Raw genomic sequence first — 19,442 nt, 5'->3', positions numbered from 1 at the left:
ACAAAATAATCTGTATGACAAACCTCCATGACACGAGTTTACCTATGTAAAATAAAAGTTTAACAAAAAACTTAAAAAGTTACCTATGTAAAACAAAAGTTTAACAATTAGTTACCTCCACCCAGAAATTCCTTTATTAACACTTTGGTTTTTACCCCTCCATTATTTTCTCTAGACATATAGATTTATGAGGCAGGCTAATGTGCTGAGATACTAGCTTGAGTTTTATTTGGCCTTGTTGTGAAAATACCTGGGCCATCCTTTGCTTCAGGATGCCCTAAACTGCGGAGAAGCAGAGCTGAACTGTCCAAAGGAAAGTGTGAAGAGGAGAGGCAGGCCAAGCCTGGAGAAAGGCTACCCAAGAGAGAGGAAAGGAAATTGTGGTGAGTGCACCTCACTCCTAAAGGACAGGAACTCTGGTAGGTGAGGTGTGTTTTCCATAGATACTAAAACTCAAAGCCACACAGGGGACATATGTCCATTCCTCAGCCAGTCACTGTGGCCAGGAACAGAGGGTCAGGTAAGAGAATGACAACTCCTAAGGAAACCATATGCCTGGAGCTGTGGGTGTAGAAGCAGGTCCCCAGAGGAAGCATGGGTCCCACAGACACAGACCCAACTCTTGCGGTCTAGGCAGCCACTCCCATTTGTAGGTACTACACAGCTTCGTAGTACTTCTTAAAGTGCTTCTTGTTCAAGGGATGGGGCTAAAAGAGGATGCAGAACAAGGAGGAGGAAAGGAGATCCTTGCTTTTGCAGAAGAAACAAGCAGGCAGGGAAGGCTTAGAGGACAGGCAAGGGAGATGTTTTCTTAAAAATATCCTCTGAGTGTTCAGCCCCACATCTCTGCTGATCCTACCCCTATAAGCACAAGGAAAAGGGCGGGAGGCAGCAGGAGAAGGATTGATCATTCAGGCCTATATTCAAGTTCGCCTTTTCTTGCCATGTGGTTTTAATCTCACCAATCACAAGCCTCAAGGTATAGTGGGGCCACCGAGGTCTGAGTTCAAATTCAGCCATGCAACTAAGGAAATATTGTTTGATCTTGGTCCTGTTTTCTCACGTGTAAAATGGGTCTAACTCTAAACCACACATTGCACTGAGAATGAAATGAGGCACTATGAAATGAAGTGAGCTTAGTTAAATAATGTTCCCCCCAAATTCATGTCCACTGAGGACCTCAGAATGTGACTTCATTTGGAAATAAGGTCTACGCAGATGTAGTCTAAATGAGGTCATACTGCATTAGGGTGGGCACTAATCGAACGGATGGTATTCTCACAAGAGGAGAGGAATGTAGAGATACACACAGAAAAGAATGTCATTTGAAGATGGAGGCAGAGATTGGAGTGATACAACTATAAGTCAGGGGGACTTGAGGTCATGTGTTACAGAAGCCCTAGGAAATGAGTAAATTTCCTGGCACAGCACTAAGACTTGCTGGTATTCTTCATTCCATCCCTTTCCCCTATTCCTAAATGTGCTCCAGGGACAATGGGGAAGCTGGAGCACATTTAAGAATGGGGGAAAGAGAGGGAATAAAAGGGTGTTAAAAACTCTCAAGGGATATTAAAAAACTCCCAACAAACTAGGTATTGAAGGAACATACCTCAAAATAATAAGAGCCATCTATGATGAACCCACAGCCAACATCACACTGAATAGGCAAAAGCTGGAAGCATGCCCCTTGAAAACCGGTACAAGACAAGGCTGCCCTCTCTCACCACTCCTATTCACCATATTATTGGAAGTCCTGGCCAGAGCAATCAGGCAAGAGAAAGAAAGAAAAGGCATCCAAGAAGGAAGTGAGGAAGTCAAACTACCCATGTTTGCAGATAACATAATTTTATATCTAGAAAATCCCATAGTCTCAGCCCAAAAGCTCCTTAAGCTGATAACTTCAGCAAAGTTTCAGGATCCCACATGAACATACAAAAATCACTAGTATTCCTAAACACCAACCATAGCTAAGCCAAGAGCCAAATCAGGAATGCAATTCCATTCACAGACAAACTGCTAAAAGCAAAACCAAAACTTTCCAAATAAGCCAGGCTTTCGTCAGTTCCTCAGAACTAGTTCTGGTTTGACTCACTCTCATGTTACAGCAAACCTTAAGCTGAATGAACAACTTTTCTTCTCTTGATGAATATATCTTAACGCCAAATTCTGAGTGTTTTTTGTTACCCATCCTCATATGTCCCAGCTAGGAAGAATCCTGGGTTGGAGCTACCGCATGTTGATGGTTTTGTTTTTCCTTTTGGCTGTTCATTTTGGTGGCTACTATAAGGAAATCTAACGCAAACAGCAGCTGTTTTTTGTTGTTTTCTTTTGCATCTTTACCTGTGGAGCTGTGACAAGTCCTCATGTGAGTAACGAGTGGGTTGAGATACTCTCATACTGTTTATGTTGTGGACCATGATGAGGCTGCCAGGGTGGGGGAAGGGTGACCTACCTTCTCTCCACACCATTTGAGGCAAGAGACATTCTGCCTCAGAAATTGTGCTGAGGGGCACAAATAAGCTAATGTCCTCCTGCCCCAGATTTCTCTCACTTGTCCCTATGCATATTGTTCTTGTTGCTCAGTTTTATAAGGTGAGATATTTTCTGCATCAAATATGTGCACTGTAAAATAATATAACTATTCTTAAGATTGTCTCTCAGCTTAGAGTTTTCGGAGGCTTAATGGTGAAGAACTTAAAAATCTGTTTTCCTATGACTGACATCTGTTTGTGATTATCCATTTAGCAGACAGTGATCACTCCAGGCTGGCCTTTGTTTACAAGCTATGCCTGAGAGTCAGCTGTTGGTGGGGGGGTTGGGGGCGGGGGAACTAAAACAAAAAACCCAAAACTATTATCTTAATAACTTATAGAGGTAATCATTATTGAACAAAAGCACGATTTGGGGACTATGGAAAGGCTTATTATTTCCATATAAAATGATCAGAGAAAAGGTAGAAAAATTAAAGAGAACTGTAATAATTGCTATTGATTGCTCGCCACCTGGGTGCACTGAGTAGAAGAGCAAAGACAATGGGTTCATGTGGAGGGGATGGAAGTGGAGAGGCTAAGCTTGAGTGAGATTACGAACTAATCAGGACTTTTAACCCTAAAATACTATGGCTCTGAGGGGCAGGGAATGACAGACCTAAATTGACAAAATGCAGAGTAAAAATATTCAGTGTGAGCAGTAATGAGACAGTTGTATCAGGGTCAAATACGGACATGGCCTGGATGTCCTCCAAGCTCCTTTCCAAGCCTAAGATTTTGTGAGTGGATGAACAATCCTGCTCCTGCTGCTCCTGCCACTGGAACCTGATCTATTTACCTTCATTATTTGAGGTCTCCCCATCAGCAGGCTCTTTGTTGTCTGCTGCTTCAGGGTGTCTTCTCCCCAGATTTCTCCTGTTGGTGAGCTTTTCCATTGAACTGGAGCTCCTCACAGGCAAGAAGCACACCTTTAAGGTTCTCTGAGTCCCAAATTCCTAGTGCAGTACCTGGCAATACACATAGGTGCTTATTGGGTGCTTGCCAAATTGTTGAATGGATTTATTTGATGAAATGTCAGGAGAATCACCAGAAATGAAATGTTCGTGTAATGGACAGGGGGAAGTTTGAGGTTGATTTGAAAAAGGAGATGGTAGAGACAGTATTATGGGTCATGCTTCAGAGATTATTTGCTTTACAATACATTGGACAGCAACCAATAGATTGTTGTGTGTCATTTTAATTCCACATGCTAATGTCCAAATATGTCATATGTCTTAATTGTTGCATACTTGGGTTACTCTGTAAAGGGACAACTGTAGTATCACCTCCTCATGCCACACCCTGCTCCACTGTAGCTGGGCTCGATAACCTTCAAATCAACTCACAGAATTCCAGGATAGACAAAAGCATCTGAAAGGTTATCTAGCCCCAGTCACCTCTGATGCCTTCCAGCTGTCTCTAACACACCTGTGGGCTGACTTCCATTTCTTAGTCTTCAGGGCTCCCTATGATGAACTGCCCCTGCTTTGAGGGATTTTCCTCCATTGCCTCAGAAGTACTGCTCTGGGGGAGCTTCTGATGCTCTTCTGACCACCTTGTCTCTGCCTTCTTCACTAGTCCTCTGTTCCTGCTCTCCAAATTTTGGGACGTTCCTGAGTTCAGATCTTTTCTTTATAATCTTTCTTTTATATTCTCCCCATCAGATGGTTCATTCATTCCTCAATATTAACTAACATTTCCATATTAGAAATAACTTCCTTATCTTCAGCCCTAAATTTTGTCCCAAACTCTGGACCTATAATTTTTTGGAATGCTTATGCCTTGCCCAGACTAAAACCAAACTTAGTGTCTTCCCTCTAAAATCAGCTCCCAATCTTCTATTTCTCCCTGCCATCCCTTTCTCCCGCATGGCTCCAATATTGTCTTGCCGGTCTGGTCTTAAAACCACAGTCAATCTTGTTGCTTTTCTCTTTGTCTCTTGTGCATGGCTGATCAGTAGTCAATTGTTTTGTCAATTGTCTTATATGTTTCTTCTTCCTCTTCCTTGCTTCCTTTTTCTGACCTGAAGTTAGGGCCTTGTTACCAAACATCTAGATGAATACAGTGACCCCCTAATTGAGTGGCTGTCTACCAATTCCACCCACCCTCAATTCTATACTCAAAAAAAAAAAAATTAGACTTAATCTTTTTCAGATACTCCTTTGGTATTGTCACTCAGTTTTTGAGTGACTGCCACTATTTCCCGATTGGCAGCTCTGCCTGGCATTAAGCTCTTGACATTCTCAACCTAAGTGTCCAGCCAAGTTACTCTGTTCATTGTCCCCTCAACACGCCTGTGCATTTGCACCTCTGAGACTGCTTCTGACTCAGCTATGCACTGCCCTTCAGAATAGCTTCAACCCCAAATCCTACCAGTGCTTCAAAGGCCCAGTTCAAATCCTACCCCTCTGGGAAGTCTCCCTTCCTTTAGTCAACTTCTAGGGCTTTTGCAATTTTGTCACTTGTTTTACATCAGTTTTACTATTTTTCATGTGTGAGAGTTTTAATCTTCCAATTATGGTACAATGTCTTTAAGGGCAAGGGCCCTTTCTTAGCGGAAACCCTCTATGAATTCTCCAGTGATAAATTCTTCTATGAATTCTCACAACTTTCTAATATAAAGGCTTATAAAAAGTGGGAACTCATTGTTTATTGCTTAAAAAATTGAGATTTCATTTGAACTTAAGTGCTCTATTAAACTGAGTAGAATAGCATCTTAAGGCTACTGGTAGTCTATCTATGCCACAGATGGTTTAGAGATCAAATAATTACTCATATACCTATGACAGCAGAGTACTGGCTCTAAGATCCCCCCAAAACTCAAATACCTATTGGGTTTGGCAGGCAACAAAAATAAGTGAATCCAGCTAGGTCTAATACAATGGAGAATGGTAGGACCTGGGGCAAACTCTGCATAACTTGCCCAAAGGCGTTCAGATTTAGATTATGTTCAGACATTGCTAATTACAATTAGTGTTTTAGACACTTGGCTTCAAAACAGTGGTTAGTTCAGGTATTTCAGATCAATTGGGTATGTATTTATCTAAGTCTTCATGGATAGCTGGGCTCTACTAGACACTGAGAGAGGGAAGAGGCAAATGGGATAAGACTGGCAGTATTTAACAAAGAATGAAGTATTTTACAAACATGATCCTTTAGGCTGGTTATTGTTACACAAAGGAATGATTTGCTAGGATTCTTGAGATATTTCCATAGAATGTCTATGCCTCACTTATTGCACAGACCAGAGAATTCCATAAAAGCACTGGCTGTGTCTTATTTACCTTTGTATACTAGAGCTTGGCACATAGTAAATACCAAGTAAATGTTTTGAATAAAAGAAAGAGATAATTAAAGCTTCAGCACCACAATTATTTGTATTTCATCTACCAATTTGGAAATAGATCTCCACAGACAGTAGAAATCGCAAGAAACTAGGCCTATAGCAACCAAGAACTGAAACTGCTAGAACCTACCATCATTTTTGATTCTCTTGCAAATTTTGCTTGAAAAAAATTTCCTCATTTTCTGTTTACAAACTTATCCTCAGAATTTACAGATGTTTCCTTGATTTCTCTGGAAAGATACAACTTCCTAATGCAATTGAGTAAACTGATACTTCTTATGTAGAAATAAGCAGAATAAGCTGGGCAAGGTAGCCCACAACTATAGTCCCAGCTACTTGGGAGGCTGGGGCAGGAGGATCACTTGAAGCCAGAGTTTGCTTGAGGCCAGGAATTCGAGGCTGCAGTGCTCTATGATCACACCTGTGAATAGCCACTACACTCCAGGCTAGGCAATGAGTGAGACCTAGTCTCTAAAGAAAAAAAAAAAAGACAAAATAAGATCAAAATTGAGTATGAACTGATAAATACAAGGCAGACAAGAAATATCCTGAGAGTCGCAATAGTTCTGCAGACATTTGCTTGGGAAGCTCAGGGGAGGATTTATGAAGGAGGTGGCCCTAAGTGAGTCTTAAAAAATGGGTAAATTTTTACCAGGCAAGATCTTAGTGAAGTTAGTGAGAGGAGTGGTCATATAGGAATTCATGGGATTTTTAGACCAAAGATTACCACCCTTATAAGTGATAACGATGATGAATGTGAAGAATGTTTACCACTTGCAAAGTATTTTTCACATACCTTGTCCAAGTTCCCACAAGCATTTCTGTTTACTACCTGTGGTTTGGTCAAGAGACCCAGATATTAGAGAACTTGTTGATTTCTAGTTTCTAACTCCTCCCAATACTATTAAGATGAAAATGGATAGCCACATAGGAATAGACATCAATAAACATATTTACAAAACACAAGTGAAATTTAAAAGTGGAGACTAAAGAGGTGGCATGGTTGTTTGAACATGTTCATTTTTGTCTCCTGGAGAAAAGTCAGCACAATGCTCATTCAGCTAAAGAAGTGTTTCTGTTACAGCTCTTTCAGTCTACCGTTCAGCAGGTCCTGAATTCTTGTCCCTTGTCCAGAAAAAATGAGATATGTGGACAACTGAAGGGTGAGCAAGGCGGAGAGGAGCTTCATTGAGTGACAGAACAGCTTTCAGGAGACCCAAAGTGGGTAGTACCTTTCCATAGGCAGGAAATGAATGTTCAACTCTCAGCAGAGAGGAGACCCACAATGGATAGCTCCTTACCACAGGCAGGTCATCCCAGAGAGTTGAGGAGACCCGAGCCGGGCACGGTGGCTCACGCCTGTAATCCCAGCACTTTGGGAGGCTGAGGCGGGTGGATCACGAGGTCAGAGTTCGAGACCAGCTTGGCCGAGATGGTGAAACTCCGTCTCTACTAAAAATATGAAAAATTAGCCAGGTGCAGTTGCACACGCCTGTTGTCCCAGTTACTCAGGAGGCTGAGGCAGGAGAATCGCTTGAACCCGGGAGGTGGAGGATGCAGTGAGCCAAGATCACACCACTGCACTCCAGCCTGGGTGAGAGAGCAAGACTCCATCTCAAAAAAAAAAAAAAAAAAAAAAAGAAAGAAAGAAAAGAAAAGAAAGAAAGAAAGAAAGAGGAGACCTGAAGTGAGCAGCTCCTTCCTCCAGCTGGTAGTCCCAATGTCTGTTCAAGTCTGGCTGAGTCCAGGGTTTTGTTTGTTTGTTTTGTTTTTTTGAGACGGAGTCTCACTCTGTCACCAGGGCTGGAGTGCAGTGGCGCGATCTTGGCTCACTGCAACCTCTGCCTCCCGGGTTCAAGCGATTCTCCTGCCTCAGCCTCCTGAGTAGCTGGTATTACAGGCACCCGCCACTACACCCAGCTAATTTTTTGTATTTTTAGTAGAGACGGGGTTTTGCCATGTTGGCCAGCGTGGTCTCAAACTCCTGACCTCGTGATGTGCCTGCCTCGGCCTCCCAAGTGCTGGGATTACAGGCATGAACCACTGAGCCTGGCCGAGTCCAGGGTTTTTACAGGCTCAGAAGGGAGGAAGAGTGTGCTGATTGGCCCACGGGCAGCCATGGAAGGGCCCGGAGAAAGCACTGTAAGTTCTTACTCCAGGCTGAGGACTCCACCCACAATTGGCAACCTGGCTCCCAGGCTTTGGGCCATCCCTGGCTTGAAGGTTGGGTTTCACCAGGGACCTAACCCCTTTCCGCCAAGGAACCTGTCTCCCTCTTGCCATCAACATCCTGTCCATGACGCCCAGGCTGTTCGTGCCTGCAGGCCTGCCCTGAGCCACCCTCAGCCCCTGCTCAGCCTCCCTCTGTGCTTGTCGGCACCCAACGTCCGGAAGAGGTCGAGGAAGCAGGGGGCTAGTGTGTCAGCACCACCCTGAGCACCCACATGCATGGGCGGGTTGTGACAGCACCTAGGCTTGGCCACAACTTTACTTCACCCAGTAGCAGGCGCCAGGAGTGGGGAGAGGCCAGGGAGTGGGAGCAGGCACTTTCAACCTTGTGGGAGCAGGGGACTTCCTGGGCCCCTGAGAGTACAGAGATGCCTGGGTCCAGAGCCACAGCTGGGCAGCCACAGGGGTGCCTGGAAGCATGCGGCTCCCACCCCGCCAACTCAGTATGGGGCGGGACTCCCACCTGTTCTTGGCCTCCCTGGCCACACCTCCACTGCTGCAGCTGCTCTAAATGGGCAGCTGCTGCCATCACTGTGAGCTATGATTGTGCCACTGACTCCAGCTTGGGCAACAGAAAGAGACCTATATGGTATGTTAAATGGTAATGACTGCTTTGGGGGAGAAAAGATGACTAAGGATTGTTGGGAATGCTGGGGTAGGGTTGGAGTGCTCTTGCAATTTTGCATAAGACAGTCTCAGGAGAAAAAACAATGAAAGTGTCCGGGTAGAGGGACATGTACACTGGCAGCAAGGTCCTCCCTTAGGGATTGGATCTGTGGAAGAGGCCACACAGGCCTGGAAGCAGGCTTAAGGCCATTCAGGTTAGGAATTCCAGTGTTTCAAAGACAGACTGCAATGGATGGCGGTTGGTAGGTCAAAGGCTCCAGATAACATCTCTCAGCCTTGCAAACACCTTACCCTCAGGGAGAAGGATGGGCACAGTGGGGTCCTCTAAAGCATGGGGTCCAAGACAGAGGGCCCTCTTGTCTTGGCTGTTGAAAAAACTGGGTTTTACAATGAATGAAATGTTGAGCCATCAGAAGGTTTTAAGCAAATATGGTTTGACTTTTATTTTTTAAAAACCACTCTGGCTGCAGAATCAACTGCAAGAAGGCAAAACTGGAATCATAGAATCCAGTTGTCAGACTAATGCAGAAATCACCATGAGAAATGACAACGACTCTGACTGATATGGAAGCAGTGGAGGTGGTGAGAAATGGTCAGATTCTGGATATATTTGAAGGAAGGGCCAATAGGGTTTGTTAATGAATCAGATGTAGAATGAGAAAAGAAAGGACTCAAGATGACTCCAAGGTTCTTGTCCTTCACCTCAATAAGTGGAGGATGGAGCAGAGGAAGGCAAGACTAGAAGGTAAAAATAGCAGTGAGAAGGCTCTGCTATGGTATAAGAAGAAATGATAAGAAGCTGAAATAAGGTGATGGCAGTGTGGTGGAAGAAAGGAGAGCCACTATGCAAAAAGTATCCAGGAGGGAGAATTAACAGGACTAGGGGATGGGCCATATTTGCAAGATGAGAAATGCAGAGGTCTAAGATTCTAGCTTAAGGTGGGTGTTGCTACTATTAGCATAACAGGAAAACAAGGCACAAAGACTTTTCAAAATTTGTCCAAGGTGTTAGAGGCTTACAATTTGTAAAACCAGGATTAAACCCAGATGTGTCTGATTTTAGAGCCTGAGCTCTTACCCATTGCATAAACCATATTTTCCCTAGAGGAGGATTAGTAGGAAAAGAAGCTGCTGGTTGGAAAGTATCTTTATAACAGTGTCTGTTCCTCGGTTTGCTCAAGGAGACAGTGTGCCAGGAAAGTCCCCGTGGAAGGGCAAGGAAGAAGGGGAAGTTAAAGCCAGTGGCGGGTGATCCAGGAATCTTTTCTGTTGCTAGAGCTATGTTACATGCCGTCCTTTCATGCTCTAAAAATAAGAGTGCTGGCAAGTGCTAGGCCTGTTGGTGCAGCTTAAGATGATACCTTTCTTGGATATATACGCATTTGAATAAGGAAGGCTATCTTCTGGTCAAGCTAAGGTATGCCATGAGCATTTCCCTGTGGAAAGCACTTAATTCTGTTCCCAGTTGTTACCTGCTGTAAGATCTCCCTTTTTAAAATAAAAACAAGAATACAGCTCACTGAGGACCTTACATTTCCCTCTAGCTACTGACTCATTTCTCTTCTCCTTTTTATAGCACTCTTCTTGAGAGAGTTGCCTATATTTGTCGCCACATCTTTACCCATTCTCTTTTGAACCTATTCAAGCTTTCATCTGTACAAAACTCACTGATACTGTGCTTATCAGGATCATCCATGACCTCCATACTGCTAAATGCAACTCTCAAGAGTATTTGGCTCTACTGATCACTGCTTTGTAGCACTGTGTTTTAAAATATAGGTTTTATTATTATTTAGGTATGGTGAGGCCAATATATCAGGAAATGACTGTCATTGAAAAAAGTATGTTGTACTCACAGATCCCAAGAGAAGGGGGCACACCATGCCACAAGGGGCCACATGGGGAAGCACCAGGGTCAGCCAGGAGGCAGGTGGGGGGTGCGCAAGATCTTTATTGTGGTTTCAACAGGAAGAAATGGGTGAAGCAGGGTGAGTGGATTTAGGATTAGCTGATACAAATAATTTCAGCAGGCTCTGGGGCATAGGGGCTGTCCCTAGTCTTCTGGTACTTGGCCCTGGGGTGATTAGGGCAGGTGCATAGTGTTGGGAATGTGAAAGCCCCCAATAAATGAGGCAGTTGTGGGTATGGGCTCTGAAATGGGTTGGTTTGCATTTGAAAGGTGTGCTCATGGGCAAGTGGTTTACTCACTCTTAGAGGTTAGAATTGGCTAACTCTGGGAGGGGCAGTCCCTTCAGGGTCAGCAAGGCCCCAAGTGTCAAAGCATCAGAATACAGAAAATAAAATGCATGGATAATACACACTGCCATTTGCCTTTGTACCCTTCCTCTCAATCTTCTCTGCTGGTGACTGCTCTTCACAAAGATCTATAAATGTTGGAATACCCCATGTCTCAGTCCTTGGGCACTCTCTTTCCTATCTTTCTGTAGGTGATGTAATGCCGACATCCATGACTTTAAATCTTTAACACTTCTGCATTGATGACTCCTAAATTTACATCTCTACCCCAACCGCCTACTAAACACCTCCACTTGGATATCTAATAGGCATTTCAAACCAAATCTACAACAAACGCAACTCTTTTTCCCCTTCCCTAATTTGCTTCTCCCTCAGGCTTCTCCATTTTAATAAACAGCATCTCCATTGCCTTAGTGACTCAAGCCCCAAACTTAGGAATTTTCCTGGATTTCTCTATTTTTCTCAAACTATATATCCAGTCTGTCAGCAGTTCCCTTCAGGTCTTTTTTCAAACTATAGAAGGCCTAAATAAAGGAAAGACATGCTGTATTCATGAATTGGAAGACTAAATATTATTCAGCTGGCTGTATTCCCCAAATTGATCTATGGATTCAATGCAATCCCTACCAAAATTCCAGCTTCCTTTGTCTGCAGAAATGAGCAAGTTGACCCTAAAATTCATTTGAAAATGTAAGGAAGCCAAAATAGCCCCCTAAAAAAAAATCTTGAAAAAGACTAACAAAGTTGGAGGACTCACACTTTCCAGTTTCAAAACTTACTACAAAGCTACAGTAATCAACACTGTGTGGTACTGACATAGGATAGACATATAGTTCAATAAAACAGAATCGAGAGTCCAGAAATACATCTTTATATATATGATCAATTCATGTTTTGCAAGGGTGCCAAGACAGTTCAATAGGGAAAGAATAATTTCCTCAACAAATTGTACAGGCACAACTGAATGCCCACAATCAATAGAACAAATTTGGAACTAAAGTTCTTATATTTAGGTTTTTGATCCATTTTGTTTAGTTTTTGTATATGGTATGAGGTAAGGCTCCAAATTTGTTCTTTTGCATGTGGACATCCAGTTGTCCCTGTACAATTGCTCCATTTATATTTATCTTAGCAGAAAATACAGATGTAAATCTTTGTGACCTTGACTAGGCAATGATTTCTTAGGTATGACACCTAAGCACAAACAATAAAAGAAAAAAGTAGATAAATTGGATTTTTTTACTTAAAATCAATTTGTGTTTCAAAATTAAATAAAATCAAAATTAAATTAAAACATTTATGCTTCACAGGATTCTATCAAGAAACTGAAAAGACAATGTGCAGAATGGGAGAAAATATTTCCAAATCATATATTTGATAAATAGTTTGGCAATTCCTCAAAAAGTTAAATATAGAGTTACCATTTAATTCAGCAATTCTACTCCTACATATGTACCCGAGATAATTAAAAGTATACATAGACAAAGACTTGTATATGAGTTTTCATAGGAACATTATTCATAACAGCCAACAAGCAGAAACAATCCAAATGACCATCAACTGATGAATGGGTAAGCAAAGTGTGGTATATCATACAATGGAATATTATTTAGTCACAAAAAGGAATGCAGTACTGATATGTGCTACAATACAGATGAACCTTGACAACATTATGTTCAGTGGAAAAAGCCAGCCACAAAAGTCTACATATTGCATGATTCCGTTTTTATGAAATATCCAGAATAAGCAATTGATAGAGACAGAAACTAGATTAGTGGTTGCCACCATAGGGAAAGGTAAGGGGAAATAGGAAGTTTCTGCTAATGGGTAAGGGGTTCCTTTTCAGGGTAATGAAAATGTTCTAAAATTGGATAATAGTGTTTCTTGCACAACTCTGTGAACATACTAAAAACCACAGAGTCATGCACTTAAAAAAAGTCTGTGTTTTAAATATATATACACACATATACATATATAACCCTCTTTCATATATCAATTATACTTTAATAAGCTGTTGAAATTTTTAAAATAAAATTTTAAAACAAAGAAAAAATATATAAACTCACCAACAGACCACTTCTCACCCCTACTAGCCCCTCTACTCTAAGCTATTAGCATTTCTGCAAACACATTCCTAACTGATCTCACTGTTTGTAATCTTGCCAGCAACTTCTCCCTCCCAGCAATAGTCTATTGCCTACATCAAAGCTTAGTTGTCTTTTAATGATGTAAATGAGGTTCTATCATTCTCCTGACCCAAACCCTCCACTGCTTTTCATCACACTCAGAGCAGCTCTGCTGTTACCTGATTTAGATGTATGGCTCCAACAGATTTCCCTTGAAGCAATGATTCCATGGCTGATAAAAGTTGGAAAGCCTCCTCAGTTTCAGACCATTATCAGATTAGCTGTTTGCTCTGTCCCTTTCCTCAACCATAAGAAGTCCATGGATAAAGAAAGCTTCAGAGCAAAGGAGAAAGCATGGGAGGTACAGCAGGACCAAGGTGGGGCATTCGCAGCCCCTACCCTCATCAGAGCCAGTTCCCTACTCTCCCTGTCTAAACCTCTTAGTAAAAGGTAGTTCAAGTGAGGGGCAAACTCAATTCCAGCACTCAAAAGCACTTGACTACTTTGCTCAGTCAACTAGCAAGTATTTATTGAGAACGTAGCTCGGTTCTATGGAGACTTATTTTCAAGTGTCAGACTCCCAGACATCCAGTCCAGGTAAAGAAGATAGTGTCCATTATTCATTTGACAAACAAAGTTGGGGTTCAAGGGCCAGCTATTGAAAAAAGCTATGGAAAGCTTCATGAGACGTGCAGGTAACTGCCAATATGTGTGGTTCACAAGGACTGGTTCATATTCAGAAACGGCCATTAGAAAAGGAAGAAGAACTTCTCATTTGGATTTATAAAGAGTGTCTTGTTTACTCTTAATTTATATCTTCCCCTCTCCAGGAAATCAAGCTATAACTTCTCCTCCCAGCTCCACTCTACCACGGTCTGTCACCTTCCCCAAATGATTTGTTATTCCCCTGTTTTCATTTTCATAAGCAAAGTTTCATAAGGCCCTGAGACTTTCAATTGTCTATTTCAGATCAAATGCAGAACATGATCTTCCTCCTGCTAATGTTGAGCCTGGAATTGCAGCTTCACCAAATAGCAGGTAAGAAAGGACAAAGGGAGAGGCTTAAGAAAGAAGAGCGGGTGGTGGTTCCTAGCCAAAGCCAAAAATGAGAATGTGGTCCTTAGGCTGAGGGCTTTCTTTGAGAGGACATATGATTTCTGGGCTATTCCAAACACCACAAAAAAAAGAGTCCCCAAGGTGGCTTATACATGCCAATGTCCCTATCTGACAGAAACGGGGACTGAGAATATTGCTCCATCTATTCCCACTATCCAGTGAGGGTAATGACAAGAAGACAGGATCACTCAGACCATGTAAATCTAAACTGATACAAGAGGGCAGGGGTTGAGTTCCCTTAAAGGTGAGATGCCAAGCAGCTATCCCCTTCCTTTCTGGCAGGGAGAGTAAGGAGACAATGGCCAGGGAACACCGTTACTCTACAGATAATGTCTTGAAGACATTCTGCATATTATTAGTTGTTTCTGTGAGTTTCTCTTTTGTAAAGCAACAATAGCAGCCGTTGGTCATTCATACCTTAATGTGGTTTACTGAGTCTTCCTAAAACCCAAATGAACAATGAACCTTAAGGCTATCCCTTTGGACTTGAAGAAAGGACTTCTATTGGAGGATGAGGGTGAGCAGAAAGAAAAGCAGTTTCACAGTTGGTTGTTCTCCTGGGGAAGGTAGTTCAGACCATTCGAGGGTGTAGTTAGAACCATGAGTGCACTATTTTGGATGAACACCAGGAGGCAAGAAAGTAAGACAGAGGTGTGGACAGAGGATTAAGTCCTCAAGACAGTAGCCCCAGCCCCATGGGAAATCATCTTTCTGCTCATGATTGAGAAATAATGGCTCCCTTGGCACTTGATAACCTTTCGAAGAGCTTTCTCCTCCCTACTAGCTGGTTCCAGATCACTCTTTACCCAGTCACATTCCTCTCACTCCCTTGAGCTGCCCAGCCTGGTCTGGCACTACAGACATGCACTTGGGGCGCTCCTCAAAGGAAGACCCTGAGATATTCTGCTTACTTCTACTCTGCTCCTGCCTGCAGGGCCAGCTAAAGGAACTTTTCATGTTTTCTTTGCAAGGAACCCTGCCTGGCTGGAATTTTAGAGACAAGCAAAAGGGGCAATAACTTCCATGCTACAAAAGAGCTTCAAGTTTCCATAGAGTGATAAAGGAAATGAGGGCCAAAAGACACTGTTCCCCATCCTGTGGCAGGACTGGGGGCTTCAGGAGAAAACTTGGGGAATGTGTAACCTCTGTGGGTTTGTAGCTTAAAAACACTGAGATCCTGGGTTTTCTGTCTTTGTTTTTTGCCTTTTCTCTTAGGAAAGGAGTGAGCTAGGGTGACAAGAGGCAACATTTTTTATCCCTCATTGGCTCTTTCTACAGAGGAAGGATCTTTTCTTCTAAGATAATCAGCATAAGACAATGAAGATAGGCACTAGCTCCCAATTAGGTATACTAATGGGGCAAAAGGAAGAGCATTTACATTTATTGAAGATTCACTAAATGCCAGATACTGTGCTAGGCAATTTACATATGGTATAGTTCATTTAATCTTCACAACAATCATTTTGCAGGTGAGGGAACTAGAACTCAGAAAACGTACTTAATTTCCCCAAGATTACATAGTTATTAGGTGACACAGACAAGATTTCAACAAAGCTAATGTCCTTTCTACTTTACTGTGCTACCATGATAATGGTAATAAAAAATGGCAGACAACCCATAAATCTTCCAACTTTGGAATAGGTTTCTGCACTGAAGACTGAATATGGATACATATTGAATGTTTATTCTGGATATTCACAGAATCAAAAAATATGTGTAATGAATTATGTTGCTGAATTAACTGAAAGGAAAGTAAAAATGTAGCGCTTTCTCACTTTCTTCACAAATTTGGAATTCTTTTCTGCTTTCCACTATGCAGATAACATCAGTTCAAACAAATATTAAATACCTACCTAAATTAGAATGCCTTCTCCTCATGGGATTTTTAAAAAATCTTGTCATTTCATGTCTCTTTAATTAAAGAGTTTTGATTTCAGAGGAGGGTACCTGAAAAAGAAAACAACAACAAAAAAAAAGGATCTGAGAAATAATTAGTGTTTACTTCTGGGGAGGGGAGGAGGTCTGGGATGGGGGTAAAAAGGATAGTCTTATCTATTATGTATATTCAGGTGTTTCTTTTTTTTTTTTTTACAAGAAGCATGTATTAGGTGTTATTTGTATAATAAAATATAATTTTAAAAATACAAGAAATTTCTCATATAAAAATATGAGAGTAATCAGACTGCAACAATCAGTGCCGGAGAGGGAGCTACAGCTATCAGGGTGGCCAGACAGACAGAAGATTACATTTTCTTCCTTGCTCCTTGTACAGCCCCAGACCGGCATGCTTCATTGAAAAGAAAAGAAGATATATGAATTGAATCAATGTGATGCTTAGTACCCTATCAGTGCACATTTCTTTTCTATTTTTAAATTTTAAAAATAACACTTGGCCAGGTGCAGTGGCTCACGCCTATAATCCCAGCCCTTTGGGAGGCCGAGGCGGGTGGATCACCTCAGGTCAGGAGTTCGAGACCACCCTGGCCAACATGGTGAAACCCCTCTCTACTAAAAATACAAAAATATTAGCCGGGCATGGTGGCGGCCACCCATAATCCAAGCTACTCAGCTGAGGCAGAAAAATTGCTTGAACCCGGGAGGCAGAGGTTGCAGTGAGCTAAGATCATGCCACTGTATTCCAGCCTGGGTGACAGAGTGAGATTCCATTTAAAAAGAAAAAAAGGAAAAAAAAAACACTTATGGCGGTATTCTCATTCATTACAAATAAATAAAAACAATCCATATGCCCTGGAGAATTTGATTCCAGGAGTAGGTCTAGAAGAACTTCAACTGGAGAATGGATAAAGAAATCATGGTATATTTGCAGAATATATATTATATATATAATATATAGCATGTGAATAAATTAATTACAAAAACATATGACTACATCTATTATTATATAGCATGTAGATAAATTACAAAAACATATGACTACATCTATGAATCTTAGAGCATAATGTTGAGTAAAAATAAATAAAAATTAAGCCCAGAAGATAACATATAGCACAATGTCCTTTTCATAAATAAATATATTGCTTAAGCATACCTTATATATAGAAGATAAAGCTTAAAAAGTAAAGAAGAGGCCGGGCGTGGTGGCTCACGCCTGTAACCACAGCACTTTGGGAGGCCAAGGCGGGCAGATCACGAGGTCAGGAGACCGAGACCATCCTGGCCCACATGGTGAAACCTCGTCTCTACAAAACATACAAAAATTAGCTGGGCGTGGTGGCACATGCCTGTAATCTCAGCTACTCGGGAGGCTGAGGCAGGAGAATCGCTTGAACCAGGGAGTCGGAGGTGGCGGTGAGCCAAGATCACACCACTGCACTCCAGCCTGGGCAACAGAGTGAGACTCCATCTCAAAAAAAAAAAAAGTAAAGAAGAGATTGATAAGCCCAATATTCATGATGCCAATTACCTCTGGTGCAGGCAGATATACATCATTAGTAATGTGCTAGTTCTTAGGGTAGGTGGTAGGTTCACAGATGTTCATTTTACTTAATTAAATATATTTTGAAAATTTATTTAAAGCTTTCTGTTGTAAAATATATCACAGAGAAAACCACATGAAACAACTATAAAGCTTAACATTACTATAAGGTGATTACTTTTGTAACCACCACCCAGGTTAAGAAGGAGAACTTTGCCAGCTCCCCAGAAATGCTTCACATACCCTAGCCCAATAAAACCTTCTTTGCAAATACTCTTCATAGCACTATCCGACATGCCCTTTATTTTTACCTTTTTAAAATTAAAACAAAACTTTTTAGAGACAGGGTCTTCCTCTGTCATCCACGCTGGAGTGCAGTGGCCCAACCACAGCTCACTGCAGCCTCCAACTCCCAGGCTCAAGTGATTCTCCTGCCTCAATCTCCTGAGTAGCTAGGACTACAGGCATGTACCACCCTGTCTGGCTAATTTTTTAAATATTTTTAGTGATGGGGTCTTGCTATGTTACACAGGCTGGCCTCAAACGCCTCGTCTCAAGCAATCCTCCTGCCCCAGCCTCCCAAAGCACTGAGATCACAGGTGTGAGCCATCACTCTCAGCCTGCCCTTTATTTTTTCACGAAAGAAATTGCTGAAGAGGACTAAAAGAAGTTTTAGTAAGCATTCAATAAATGTATGTTCTTTACAGTTTCCAAATCAGCAAATACAGATATCCTGCATTTTTAAGGAGATTTATATATTTTATTGGACATGCTGTAATTTATTTAACCAGTTCCCTATTGGTAGACATTATAATTATTTCCATTTTCTTCTGCTAGATTAATGCTTGAAAAAAATGTGTGCCTCCTAAAGACTGTGATGAAAGTTACCTCTGAATAAAACTCAAACAAACCATTAATCATTAACTCTTTCCTTACTTGTATGCTCTTTGGATGCTCTACTGTGTTGTCTATAAAATAAAGTTTGAAGTGAAAAATTAGGATAAAACATTTTATTTCATTTTTAAAGGATGTATATATGGATGTACTTACATATGCATGTTTAAATTTACATACCATAACATTTATTCTTTTTTTAAAAAAAAGTCTTATGAATTTTAACAAATGCATAGTCCTATAACTACCACCACCACAGTGAACATCCAGGACAGTTACATCCCTTGCCACACAAACAAACAAACAAAAAGCTTCACCCAAGTCTTAAGTCCAGGCACCTACTGATCTATTTTCTGTCCTTATAGTAATGACTTTTCCAGAATGTCATATAAATGGGATCATTCATTAGATATTCTTTTGTATCTGGCTTCTTTCACTTAACATAAAGCATTTGAAATTCATTCATATTGTTGTGTGAATCAATAATTTATACCTGTTTGCTGTTAAGTATATTCTATTGTATGTATACTATATTTTGTTTATAAATTCCCCAGTTGGGGCACATTTGGGTATTTCCCATTTTGGGTGATTACAAATAAAGTTATTATAAATATTTGCATATAGGTTTTTTTGTGTGAACCTAGGTTTTCATTTCACTTGAATAAATACCTAGAAGTGGGATTGCTAGGTCACGTGGTAAGTGTATCGTTTATTATGAGAAACTGCCAAACCTTTCCATAGTGGCTGTACCATTTTTTCATTCCCACCAGCAAGTGTACGAGAGTTCTAATTGTTCCTCATCCTTCCCAGCACTGGTATTCTTTTCTATTTTTTCTTTTTTTTGAGACAGAGTTTTGCTCTGTCACCCAGGCTAGAGTGCAATG

General features: G+C 41.4%; 2 protein-coding genes across 10 annotated transcripts in view; one reads left to right on the top strand and one right to left on the bottom strand.

Moving 5' to 3' along the window:
- Nucleotides 1-19,442, bottom strand: part of PLGRKT (plasminogen receptor with a C-terminal lysine) — a 280,885-nt gene that overhangs the window by 157,910 nt on the left and 103,533 nt on the right. For all 4 annotated transcript variants that reach the window (XM_063649548.1, XM_063649550.1, XM_063649549.1 and 1 more), the window contains one exon: nucleotides 16,082-16,175. The gene's annotated coding sequence lies outside the window, so the exon portion shown is untranslated. The remainder of the gene's footprint in view (nucleotides 1-16,081; nucleotides 16,176-19,442) is intronic.
- The window catches only part of PDCD1LG2 (programmed cell death 1 ligand 2), an 88,004-nt gene that overhangs the window by 24,659 nt on the left and 43,903 nt on the right, over nucleotides 1-19,442 (top strand). For 3 of the 6 annotated variants that reach the window (XR_008504535.2, XM_054500846.2, XM_054500845.2), the window contains exons 1-2: nucleotides 2,036-2,365; nucleotides 14,082-14,150. Coding sequence is in view for 5 of the 6 variants with exons in the window: in XM_054500846.2 (XP_054356821.1) it covers nucleotides 14,087-14,150 (64 nt within the window). In the remaining variant the exon portion in view is untranslated. Of the gene's footprint in view, nucleotides 1-2,009; nucleotides 2,366-14,081; nucleotides 14,151-19,442 lie in introns of those variants that run through there. The other 3 variants (XM_063649547.1, XM_063649546.1, XM_054500847.2) reach the window with 2 other exon arrangements.

Source organism: Pongo pygmaeus, chromosome 13, assembly GCF_028885625.2.
Source record: "Pongo pygmaeus isolate AG05252 chromosome 13, NHGRI_mPonPyg2-v2.0_pri, whole genome shotgun sequence".
NCBI classification, from domain to species: domain Eukaryota; kingdom Metazoa; phylum Chordata; class Mammalia; order Primates; family Hominidae; genus Pongo; species Pongo pygmaeus.
This window is presented reverse-complemented; position numbering and strand designations above follow the sequence as displayed.